This window comes from Leptosomus discolor, chromosome 2, assembly GCF_034619465.1.
Source record: "Leptosomus discolor isolate bLepDis1 chromosome 2, bLepDis1.hap2, whole genome shotgun sequence".
NCBI lineage: Eukaryota > Metazoa > Chordata > Aves > Leptosomiformes > Leptosomidae > Leptosomus > Leptosomus discolor.
The window spans coordinates 58433137-58446699 of NC_141392.1; the positions used below are offsets into that span (position 1 = coordinate 58433137).

At 39.0% G+C, this 13563-nt stretch overlaps 1 protein-coding gene across 1 annotated transcript in view; it reads right to left on the reverse strand.

Moving 5' to 3' along the window:
• Positions 1-13563, reverse strand: part of NOX3 (NADPH oxidase 3) — a 38949-nt gene that overhangs the window by 1940 nt on the left and 23446 nt on the right. Inside the window, exons 10-12 of the mRNA XM_009956943.2 lie at positions 10845-11007; positions 3457-3603; positions 330-454 (exon numbers count right to left, since the gene is read on the reverse strand). Coding sequence (XP_009955245.2) covers positions 330-454; positions 3457-3603; positions 10845-11007 — 435 coding nt within the window. The remainder of the gene's footprint in view (positions 1-329; positions 455-3456; positions 3604-10844; positions 11008-13563) is intronic.

Below are 13563 nucleotides of genomic sequence, written 5' to 3' on the forward strand. Positions count from 1 at the left end.
TTAATAACCATCTTCAAGGGAAATTAATGCTACTTTGTCCTTTGTGCAGAACAGTAATTGGATTGTGTGTTTCAATTATATCTGGACAAAGGCCAGGATATTGAAATACTTCTAAATATTAGATTTTCTTGTCCAAAAATTAGATTTTATTGGCATTCTCTTTCCGAGATTTCTTCATTAAAAGCTTCATTAAGCATAAATCTTCTTTCCACACAGCAAAAAAACCTAAATTATTTTAAAAGGGTCATTTAGAAAGGTTTGCCCTTCCCTTCTTCCACTGTTTATGCTGAGAGAAGAGTTACACAAGGTTAGAAGCCAACCTGCCTTACCTAGGATGGTTTTCAGCTAGTTGCTTGAACTCATTGTCCCAGTTTGGCCTTCCATAGCAGGTCTTCTGTCTCAAACCAGTAATTACATCCATCTGGTCATCATCATGTAGGGCTATGTGAGTAGCCTAAAGGCAAATTTAGAAGATAATTTTAAAGTCAACAACATATAGGGGTGATAGCAATAATGCTGCTTTGCTGTGAAAGACAGAAGGGGGAAAGGAAACTGTAATTATCAAATGGCAGAGGAGGGGAGAGGAGGGGAGAGGAGATGGGAGGAGATCGATATGTCTTTACTGGCCTGGGCCTAAGTGCCTCAGTCACAAAGCAGGTCTTAGATTCTTAAACCTCTTCTCAGCCTTTGAATATCTCACCCTACACTTCCTTCATTGCAGATCCTGGAGTGACAGCCACCATTTTAAGGTTGAGTTGGAGTTTAGGAAAATGAGCAAAATGTACAGTAACAGAGTTTGACAGTAAATACTAGCAATTATATATGCCTTAACTAAGTCCAGAGCATTCTGCTGCTGATGGAAAAGACAGTGGATATACCAGCGCGGCAGGGATAAGACCTCAGTGTTTTGGCTTTTCACCTCGGGTAGAGGCAGGTGCAGAAAGAGAATCAGCTCAGGAGAAGCACTGAACTAAGAAAGCTGCACAGCTCCCAGCGCCAAGAAAAAAAATCCTGATTTTCGTGGGCATTTACTGTCTCTCAGCTCCTATGCTATGCTCGTTACCATGCTATCTGGGTACTTCCCAGATATGTTTGAAAACAAAATCACCATCTCTCCTAATAGTGTTGCTATTGTGTAGGGGTAATACACTTGTTTTCACTACAGACTATCATCATTACTATCACTGTCAAGAAATTACCAGAGGAAAGCTAAGTTAAAAAACGGGCTTTGCATTTAGTTCAGGCCCTAGCATGAACTAGGCATCATTACCATCTTTGCAGAAGTGGTTGCTGAAATTTAGATCCATTTCCTGGGAAATTGTATCTTTCTTGTGCTAATGAGTCTTCCATGTTGCTTAACAACTCAATTATTCTGGTCAAGCACAGTTATCACAGGAGGTCATGTTTCTAAAATGTTCTTGTTAGTTTGGGCCAGTGTCATGGAGGACTTGGAATAGTCTAAAAAAGAACTTAAAGTGTTTGGTGGGAGTGGGAGGTGGGGAACTGCAGGATTTTTTTATTGTTTATAGCAAAATTGTGCCACTGAGCAGATGGGCTATTTCTATTCACATTAAGTGGAACTTCTCCAGGATTTTTGCTGTTAGCCTTTGATATAGCTCACAGCGTTAAATTTGCTTAGGAATCTCAGGGGTGTTGCAAGGAGCAATAGGCTGAAACATGATTTCTTATCCAAGCAGAGGCAGACACGTGCCTTATCTGTTTGACCATCTGTTGCCAACATGAGATCTACAAAGAGCTCGAAGTGTTGAATGAACATTATGTCTGAGGAGTAAACACCTGCCAGTAGTGGAGGGTGCACTAGATGGTGTAAATTGCCCATCCTACCTGGGTTCAGCTTCACGCGACTACTGGTCATCTATATGGTGGGACACCCTGTGAATGGAGAGAATGTTGGTTTTGTTGTTTGCTGAAGGAGAAGCAAAGTAAAGCATCATCCAAATATCACTGATGCTGAAGCTCAAGTTTTGAGGACCGATGAACTGGAATTTACTGAAGATAAGTAAGATGAGGGAGCTTTGTGGATGTCTGAAGAAGGTGGAGTTGTTACCCAACACCGTTCACTGAGCTTGGTCAGAGTAGAAGCAGCCACTGAAAAGCATTCCTCTTCCCTCACAGCCCTTTAGAGGTGGGATGCTGGGGGATTCCAGGAGCAAGAGCAGTACCAGTGTAGGCAGGGAGGCAGCACAGCTCTTGTGTCACCTAACCGGCAGCACGTGATAATGAGGCAGTGCTGACAGGGAGGCTGGATGATAGGGTTTGAAGAGAAGAAGGAGGCACTTCACTTCAGAAAAGTGCAGGGCACACATGTGAAGAGATTCAGATATCCCAGCAAGAATAGTTGTCTACCTACCTGATTTCTGGCCTTATGTTTGCCCAAAAGGGAAGTGAGACGATGACAGTTGAGGTGAGGGCAGCTTTGTGTTTTGTTAGGTTCCTCAATAGCTTCTTTCAAAGCAGGTTTTAGGTAATACCCTGTAATATTGCTAATGCAGAGTGGTAGTTTCTATAACTGCCATATACTTCACGATGGGAGTAGATTTTTCTGAATACAGCCTTATGCACATACCGCATTACTTGACAGAAACTCTCAGGACAGCAGAAAGAAACAATGTGTTTTTGTGGCAGCAAAGGCAGGAAGGAAAAAGCTCTATGAAATCTATTTTTTTTAAACTTCACTAGACAGTTCTTCATTCAACAGAGACAGCAGGAAATAAAACAGTAGAGCAAAGACTTTCCTTGAGAGTTTTTCTGGCAGGTGCCTAACTCTGATCACAGTGTGATCTGAGCGATCCATTAAAAAATGAGAGAGAGAGAAAATCAACTCATTTGGGTCTAGGTAAAGACTAAAGAAGATGAATAAAATCAACCCAGTCTACCCCCTCAAGGTGGGATGATCTGATGCAATTATGAGATGGCAAATTTGAAGTCAATCAGAGAAAATGTCTTTTCAAACAACATGAATTAGACCATAGAGTTTGTTGCCAAAGTGTTCTGGGCACAACAGGTTTCAAAAGTGCACTGGACACATATGTGAATAACAGAAATTATAGTAAATAATAAGAGGAAACCAAGACTTTTTGTACAACCCTCCATGTTTCAGTACAAAACCGCCAGAATCTATTTAAAGACTGTTCCAAAGATATAGACAAAATGTCCCTTCACAAGCTCCTGAAAGGTTCTCTGCACTTTTCTGTGAGACACCTGGTAATCAGCGCTACCCAAGACAAGATAAAGGACTGGAAGGATCACTGGCTTTATTTCTGCATTTCTGTTTTCTTAAATGTGAGATGGAAGCAGACAGCTCGGTGTCTTTATATTTACATTTCTTTGTTTCTCTGCTTCATCCATGATTTGTTCCGCTGTTCCTGTTCCATATGTTCCCATACTGGAAAAGCAAGGTACATAAAGTCAGACTTGTAAGAGTTTTATTATTACCTGACTTTCATCCCAGCCAGTAAGAAATATATGATAACTCAGAAAATCATTTTTCCCTTTTTCAGCCATTTTTGTTTCCAAATGGAACAGAAGATCGGCAAACCACTCAAATGCTGATGGGTCTCGACAAATCCAGTAAAAATAGACCTGTCAGGTAAAAGTAAAGAGATTTAACAAGAAGCAAGCTTTCAATAAAACTTCCTAATGATTGGCTCAACTCATTAACCACATAGTGTGTGACTCTTCTCTGCTGTAAATTTAAACATAATTACACATCATTTTGACGATGTAGTTTCTATATTTTAAAAAATTCATTTTCAAGGTAACATAGAGTGAATATATTAATGTGCTAGTGAAGATAGGCAATGTACAAGTTTTCCATCTCCCCCTGCCAGTGCGTCTCAACTTTGACTTAAAATACCTAGCCCTGCATTTCTTGCAAATAACTTGATTATTATTTGAAATTTTGGATTTTTTTTTTCAAGTATGATTAAAATGGAATTTCAGTTTCATTCAGCACTGAAGGAAGAGATTCCTGTTTCTGAAGACCTTATGCCATGGGTTAACAGTTGATGTGGTGAAAAGGTACTGTTATGTTCTTCAAGTCAGATATCCTGAATAAAACAGGTTACAGAATGGCCCTACTTCTTTTTTAAGGTATTTCTTGTTTAAATTTGATCATATGATTTCTAGAGAAACATGAAACTGCAATTTTAAAGTTGCCAGAGGGGTAAAATGAACCACTATCCCATGCTTGGTTTTCTATTCTCCTCTTTATGAAAAATTTACACGTTTTTCCTCATCCAGATTTCTCTAGCTTCATCTTCCATATGCTGGATCTTGTTTTAATTGTCTATTAGATTAGAGAGCCTGTTATTAAAGTTTTGTTCCCCAGCTAGAAATTAAAGGCTGGGATCAAGTCGTCCTATAATCTTCCGTATGGTAAACCAAACATTCCTGGGATCTGTCACTGAGAAGCTATTTTTCCATCTTTTAAGCATTCCTATGGCTTATTTCTGTCTATTCCTCCTCTACTGCAGTCAGCCATAAATAGACCAGAGAGTTTGTTTGTTTGTGTGCTTATTTGTTTTTTTTTTAAAAAGCCAATTTATTAGGATCTTGGCATAGGATCATGCTTGCATAGGGAATAAAGTCTTTCAGACAGGATGTTAGTCACTGTCCATCTGTGATGAGAGTTTCTGTTTCAAGAGTCCTTGCTGTAGCATCTTCAGCTGGATCAGGTGAGACTCCCCAAACCCCTTTTTCTCCTCAATTCTTATAGCCAGTTGGCCCAGGGACTGTTGTGACCGCTCCAGCATGTGCATGATCTGTTGTGATCTATTGTCTTAACTACATATAAAGCATCTTCTAACTAACTATGTGTAAAAGACTGTACTGTTTGGCCACGTCTGCTGAACAGTTGCAAATGTCTTATCTATGTACAAGTTAATAAATCTTGCAGCAGGAACTGCCTGCAGAGTCTCAGGACTGGTGAGATTCCCCTCTCAGGATCTTAATCAACACACTGAGACATACAGTTGTCCTAGGCCAAGCGGGAGTTACCTTAGGGAATCTTCAGGACAGTCAGAATTTCCCACCTAATTTCAGCTCAGTCCCTTGTCTCAGGCTGGTCCAGCTATGTAGATGACTAAATTGGGCATTCCTGCACCACCCGGGGGATGAATGTCTGAAGTTCCCTGGGTGTCTGCCCAGGCACTACCCTGGTGCCTAGCTGAGCCACAATTATAAGACACATCTAAATGCAATTCTTATAACTCGAATTCTGTAGCTCTTGCCCCACAATCTATCATTACTTCTGAGCAGAGGGCGCCAGACCTCGAATGGGCCTCTATAAGCAATGTAATCTTGCGTGTAATTGTCTTTATGGTGCCTCCAAAGAAATAATTCACAATCATGGAGGAAGCCTAAAAATACACAATTTTGCATGAAAAAGGAACTGCATGGGGAAAATGTATAAGCTTATAACAAAGGGGTTGTTGGAACTTGTTTTATTGTGACTGTGACTTTTATTTTGTTACAAAATCCCTTAATTTCCTCCAACCCATCTCTCTTTGTGCTCATCAGCCCCTCTGTCTTTTATTATACCTCAATATCAAAGGAAGCCTGGAAGGTTGTCCCCAAGGCAACATTGTGGGAGCTCTGATGATTTGGAAATTGTAGCCCTTTTCCATAGGATCAATTAGATAAAGATGCATATTAGACACTTCTGAAGTGAAAAATCAGAGAAGAAACCAGAAAGCTATAAAGAGATTTTCCAAAGATTTATGTACTAGGTTGTCAGACTTCTGGTAAGGTGGTGGGAGAAAAATGTGGTAACACCATGCTTCACTGGAGATTTGGTGAAAGAGACTAACAGTAATTTGAGATGTTTCCTAGATGTGAGTGTACTATAAGGGACTCTGTGGTTTCTGTAAGAAATAAAAATTAAGTATGATCCTAGGAAACAGAGGTAAAGCATTCAGGGTTAAGCAGGGTATTTTTACAGCCCAGGAATGGGACTGACCGCAGAACTTTAGTACCAGCCATGTTGGTTGTTTGCTTTTCCCCCTTCTGTTTCAATGTTATGCCTCAAATATAACCTCATTGCTTTACAGGGAGCTTGCTGCTGATTTACACTGGCATATGTTATGAGGAAAAAGCTAGCCCACTGACTTCATAGCATTTCATTTTTGTGACCAACAGCAGCACTATTTTAAGTTACCAAAACTAGATAAGATTTATAGCCTTAACCTTTATGTAGGTTTTTTGTGTCTGAATCCTGAAGTCCCTGCTTGTCCACATCCTCAGTACCTCAAAAATCAGCCCACTGCATGGTGTCAGTCTGTATCACACTGTGGCTGTTGATTTGTAGTGAGAAATTTCTTCCTCCGGCCTCTACTTGATCATCTTATTTCTCAAGTCCTTTCAGCAGTTCATTTTATGGAAATGTATATTTAGTACATGCATGTGGAGAAGAGGCATGTGCTTCTAAAGGAATGATGAATTGTGCGTGGAGTAGCAACTGGGAGCATGTGGGCAGGACTGTGAGCCAAGCACATTCAGGGGAGGAGGAAGAAAAGCTAGCCGATAAGTTGAGACAATGTGGTCTTGGAAATGGGAGACTGGTTTCCAGAATATCAGGCTATGGAGCTTGAAGGAGTGCTTTTAGCTAGTTGCAGACTTAGCTGTCACAGTAACAGCCAGTCCAACCGAGTTGGGTCAAGCCACCTCTGGCACAGTCCTCTTGAGAAAGTGTGTGCTTTCTAAAGCTGCAGAAATTTCTTAAGCTCATCCCTTGTGCAGTTCCACTGAAGTGGTACCCGTTGCACTGCCTCTAATTTTCATGTGTTAGAGGTGGAGAGCATTTGGTAATGAAGAAAGACTGTCATTATAAGCAGTATTTTTGGCCATGATTATAACCTTAGAAAGAAAAGAAGTAGTGAAGAAGAATGGCCTATGGGTGAAAGGTCTCCATTTCCCTTAGATCAAAGAGGACTCCTAGTATAATATGTTAAAATAAATGGTCTTTACAAAGAAGTCTTCCTTTCTTTACACTGACTGCCCATAGCATAGCACAACATATTACATGCATAATTAAAATACAATAAATGCACAATAAAATTAATCCTTATTAAAACTGTAGAATAAAGCCAGTATTAGTGCATTTCTATAATTAAACAATTATTCTGAATCCCATATTTTTTTCTTGTAAGCCTCATACTATGAAATGACTGCAATATTTAGGACCCTTAAAAATCTGTTTTAGATTTACGTTTTGTTAGTTTCCACTCACCCTGCTCCCATTGACTACATTCATCAGCTTGATGGCTTGCCCAAGTAAACTGTCTTACATTTCCAAGTGCTCTTTTTGCAGATTGAGTTAGATGCAGTATTGCTATTAATCAGATCAGTAATGCAGGATTTTGAGCAGTCGCTTGTTTCTGTAATACGCTGCTGCTTTGCAATGCATGCATATTTATCATTCGTGTTTCCCACGTACTGATTTTTATACAAAAGACAAGAGCAAGAGCTCTGATACCTCTTCCCTGTAAGGTGAAAGAACATACTTTGTAAATCAGCTGCCATCATGTGGAAAGTCATTAATAATTATCTGTTGATGACCATCCGTCTGTTTCTCCCTGCTCCCTGAAGACAGAGGTGGAGCTGCAGCTCTGGGTAAAGCCAGCTTTTCACTGAAGGGGTGTAAAAGGTGACGAAGCAGAGGATATCTAGGGCAGCATCTTCAACCCTGACTCTGGCTCCCTCTTAGACATGACTAGTCCTTGCAAAACCCTCTTAGACATGCAGTAGGCACCTCCCTGCAAAACCCCAGTCCTTCCAGCTCCTGAGTATACCACACTGCCCGTGGGCTGTAGCGTACCAAAAAAAGATCAGGGATCTTCCTCAGCCTAATTAATTGATCCAGTGGGCCACTACAGATAAGGTGCAGGTGTGCCTGCAGCCTGGGGCATGCAGGGGACGGAGGTTTGGCAGCCTGCATGAGGCAATGCCTTAGAGCTAGGGTGGCAGCAAGCAGTCTTTTGTATAAATGCAGGACAAGGCTCAAATTCACACCCCTAAATTTGAAGCAAGAGGCTGAAACTGTTCTCAAACACAGCTCAGAAAGGTGGTTACATTTGACAGCAAAAAGAGCCCAGATTTTTAGTTCTTTGGTAGAAGATGTTTTGTGGAGAAGCCTGTGGGCTGGGGTAGAGCTCGAAGCAGAAGGTTACCACCTCAGGCAGGGACAGTCAGTCTCAAAGCAAGTGGAAGAGTCTGGTTTTGGTTTGTTCACAGCATGTAGCTGAACTTACTGCCACAACATGCTGTGGTTGTCTAAGGTCTATATGGGTTCAAAAAGCAAGTAGACAAATTCATGAAAGAAAAATCTACTAAGGGATATTAAACATAGAGATGCAGCTCTTGTATCAAGACATTACTGAACTGCAAGTTGCTCAAGGGCGAAAAAGTGTCCACTAAAGACTTATCACCGTGTGATTTTCTGGTCTGTATAGTTTTCCCTAGGCATTCATGAAGAGCCACTGTTGGATGCAGGATATTGGGCTAGATGGATCTTTGGTGACACTCAGTAGGACCTTTCTTATGTCCTCATATAGGGTAAAAGAGAAAGTGGATGTTTGCTAATATTAGCATCTGATGAATCAGTACAATTTTATCAATTTCAGCAGCAATTGATCTGAAAAATGAGACCACTAATGTGAAAAAAAAAAGATCATTTTATGCATAACTAAAGCCAGTAGAAACTTTCCAGCCATAACTAGTAGTAGTGCCCTTCCTCATTGCAAAAAATGATAGGGAAATGAAGGCTCTAAGGCTATTTAATTGTGAAGAATCAATTAGATAAATGTGTACTCCTTTTGATTTGCTGGGTTTTTTAAATTATACAGCTGCAGACATTATGGAAGCTATGAGTATTTATATCTCAACCGTATGTGGGCAACACTAAGAAATATTAGTTCAATAAGCGTAATGATAGCTGTACTCAAATCAAAACGAAGTTGTTAAAAAAAGAAAAACCTCTTATTTATTTCCTTAATAGACATTTCTATGGTACTCATCATGGCAGAAAGAGAGTGCTGAATACTTTGAGGAAGATTAAATTATTTGTAATTATACCACAAGTGGAAGCTTTTAACCAATGGAAAAAAAATGTGGAGCTACCCTGAGATTAATCGTTCTCACTAAGATGACTGCTGAATTTTTTAAGTAATGCTGTGAACTTCCCCAGGACCTTTCATCCAGGCTTTCAAATATTTTAAAAGCACTGATGAAGTTTATCCTCATAACACCTGTGAAAAATAAGCATTGCTATTCCCACTGCACCAATAAGGAAGCCAAGATACAGAGAAAGGACATACCGAAATCACGGTACTTTTGCATTTCACAGGAATTCAGAAAAACTGAACTCTATAGCAGAAAGCCATGGCAGAAGGTACCGTGCATTTTTCTTTGCAGGCCTATTTACCCAAGATTCTCCCTAAGCTATGCATGAACACCCTGAGGTATACTATACTCTCAATGCATAGTTGAATTCTGTTCTTTTGTCCTTAAGATAACAACAGCAATGAAAATAATAAAAATTTTACTTGTATACATATAGAATATACATAACATACATATATAACGTGTATACATACATATAACTCTCCTTCCAGTGGAAAATTATCATTCTGGTATAATTGTAGCATTTGCAAATATACTATTTTTCACATCTCGCATATCTAGCACATCTAGCATCTATTCTCATTTTTATTTCCCTCCCTTCTCGGTGCTTTTTCTGCCTCAAAGATCCCCCCTGGCAATTTGAACCTGTCCTCAACTCCTCAGTTACTAAAATCCCAGATGCTTTTTCAGTGGCAGCTTGTCATTAAGATGCCAGTTTTAACACTCTTTCATTTAAAAAGATCAGCCCCTTGGTCCTGCAATCAGCTCCATATGTACTGACCCTCTCAGAGATCTGTCCACTCCAATGCAATTTCAACATTAGTCCTTAAATGTGAAGTGTTGAACAGTTCCTGATTCAGCTTTTACATTGGAAAATGAGCTAAAAGAAGTTGTAAGGTCCACAAGCTACCACTTGCCATGATGGGTAGGGAAGGGAATGTTAATACTGATTTTTTTACTCTATTACCTTCTTATCCCTCACCCTACTTCACCCTTTATCTCTTCTTCACCTATCCTCCCTGCCTCACATACCCTTAGCAGAAGATGTAAAAGAGGTTAGCAGATCAAGAGTATGTTAACTTAATTGGTGCCATCCATGCCTTACAGACCCCAATATATTTTTTCAACAAAGTAATTAAAGTGGTTTCAGGCAGTAATATGCATCTTGATATATGCATCTCATCCAAAGCTTAAATGTCTTTTTTAATTCTTTCTATGCTGGCTAATATCCTGACTTTGCAAAGCAGCTAATGGTCATGGAATGCAGCATTCTGGACCAGGACATACAGCCAAAGGGCCTTCATGAAACCTGCAGCTAGACAAGGAGCAAGCGCTGCCCTTTGCTTCTGTCCAAGATGACCTTGCAGGGTTTATTTTTGGTAGGAAAGAGTTCAAATTTCTTGTAGCTCTCTAACTATCTGTCTAGCTATGAAAGACATTCCACGTTTATCTCCAGTTGCTATTGAAAAATCTGATTCTTCAGCTTTTACTAAACATACTGCAGCTAGGACACTCTTCTTCCTCAGGGAATGACTGAATTTGGGACACCCTACCCCATAACAGCTCCTGAGGCAGCTGGAAAGTGAGTGACTGCTTCTGTGGCGGCACAGAAGTGAGTCTCTAGCTCTGAATTGCCTCTCTTGCCTGGCAAAACAGACTCATTTGTGGAGCTTTTTGATGGAGCAATAAATTTTCCCACCTACCTTCTGCAGTGCCAGGACTGTGTTAGGGTTGCAGCATTTGTACCAAATGGATTTCAGAATAGAGGCAAATGGCGTGACTCCGATTCCTGCTGCAATGCACACACTCACTTGGTACTGGAAAACATCTGTGGTTGCAGATCCGTATGGTCCATCCACGGCCAGTCTACAGCAGCAAGACATTTAGTCAAGGGTAGGCAACACATAAAATGACAGAAAGGTTAAAATTTGTTGGGCTACATATTTTCAAAACTGAACTTCTGTTAAAATAAAAGAGAAAAGACATGTCTAAGCTGGCACACAAATTAGCCATACAAACACATTTAATTTTCAGTGGGTGCCATTTAATAGAAAAGCAACTGTTTTTTCTGAAGTGAGAGAACAAGAGCACCCATGTGGATTTGGGGCCTGGCCATCTATTTAAGCATGCAATTGCAATTTTCTGGCTTTCTGAAATGTGATTAGTCATATAATTGCATGTCCAAATTTAGCTGTGAAATTTGCATATTTGATTACGAATTACTGAAAAGCATCCTGTTTTAGAGCTTTATTTTCTATATTGTATATATCAAAGTAAAGAGGAATAGATTATATTAATCATTTTGAAAAGTTCTCTCTATGTGTTAAAGTAATAAAAGAGAATGCAATAAAGAGGTCATCATATGCAAGGAAACTACTATTTTCTGAGCTCTTTCTGAAAAACCCATATTTCAGAAATACACTTTTGGCAATAATACTGTACTTAGTATCTGACATAAAGGCAAAATGTGTAAGGAGAAATGCTTGTTTGTGTTACTACCTCCTATAATCAATGTTGCTGATGCTGAGGCATTCATTTTGGTCAAAATTAGAGATTTTTAAATAATCAGATTCATTCCTCTAGCAACATGGAATGTAAATACACACAGTACTTTGAAATGGTCTGTCCAGTCTGTCTTTAAATAGGTGCTCTGGAAGATGGTTTCACTAATACCCAGTCCTTATTAAAACTGGAATTTTTGCTTCTTTCAGATTTTCTATTGGTTTGTGCTCTTTACTGCATGAATCATCTTTAAAATTCAGCTTAAATACTACAAACAAATATGCAGATATAGGAAGAATGAAATATTTTAACGGGAAAAGAAAGGGGGATCACCAAACAATACTACACACAAATATAGGGACACAACATATCTGAAACCCTATTGTTGGTTTCTTAAAGTGTACCTGAAATCCTAGCAAACATTTTCCCTTTTATTTGTACTTGTCACTTTTATTTCAATATTCCAAATGCTCTGCAAGTGCAGTAGCACATGAAACTGCTACTCAGGGATAACTTTTGGAAATCTGGCCTCAAGTATAAACAAAATAATTTTTTTTTAAAATATGTATTGTTATTCAGGTTATTGCCCATCCCTGTACTTTTTGAGCACTCAAAACATCCTGTAAAATACGATTAATTTAGTGTATATATGTAAAGTGCCTAAGAACTGCTTTCAGGTGAGCTTTCTATGTAGTTCGATGTGGGCTTGGGAGCAACTCTCATTGTTGTTAGTAAATTGGGAAAAAATTGATCTGGAAGGAATTTCAAGAGATTCTTTAATCTGTCTCTGTACTACAAGACAGGATCAATTATTTCTGAATCATTCCTTACAAAGATTTGTCTTGTCAGTCTGCTGCTAAATCCTCAGGTGACAGTGATCGCATCAATGGTTTGAACGCATTGCTCAGCTGTAGCTAGAGAGCTTGGTCAAATACAAAGACTCAGAGAAGTAGGGAGGAGAAAGTGGAGAAAGAGAAACTGAGCTATACAACCCATTCCTTTGACCTAGAAAGGGTGGAGGAAGGTAGAAAGATAGTAAACATAGTGACAAAAAATATTACATTTACATTTGCCAAGGGAGAGCTAGAAAATAGGGCTATGACTGTTTCTGGCTATGGTTTGGGTTATCCATATTTCATGTGTCCATCTACACAATTTCATTAGAAAGAGCATTATACTTTTGGGGAAGGCAGAGAAAGTATTTAGTTCTCAAAAAGTAACATTAATGGATACTTGTATTATTTTTAGAATCTAAACATTTGCTGATTTGACTGTAGATTTTGGGACAATGTGCTAAAACAGCAATTAAGTGAGCCAAAATCCCAAAAAGGCATAATATGGAACTTGATTATTTTTACAGGAATAGTCTATTCTATGGTCTTATCTCTCAAATTGGCCAGAAATCACAACTAACTGTCTTTGCTACCTGCATAAATGCACATACATTTTATTTTAGGTTTCTTTTATTAATTAAAATATACATACCTTATTTTTAGAACCTTATCATTCAGTTGCTGTGTCTTCTGTCTTCTGCTCAGTTTCTGCTATATGTTATTTTTTAATATAGTCGCCAATTATCTTTAGATATTGAAACCTGTGAAAAAGACTTGTCTTTTGCTTTATTGCTAGCTTAACTATTGAAATATTCTTTTTAATATATTGCAAGAAAGCAACTAAATGATGGCATTAGGCATCCTAACAAGATTAAAAAGAAGAGTCTTTATATATGACAGTGCTGTTAATTTCAACCCTGCATTGTGGCCAGCAACGTTTGATAATATTTTTCTCTTTCTCATTCTTTACACTGGCTGTCAATCACTTTGGACCATTTTTGCTCCAGTTCTGCTGAAACGGCATACTTCTCATTCCAGTTGCCTTTAATAAAGGCACAGCTTTCATTTCTAATTCTTATTAACTGAT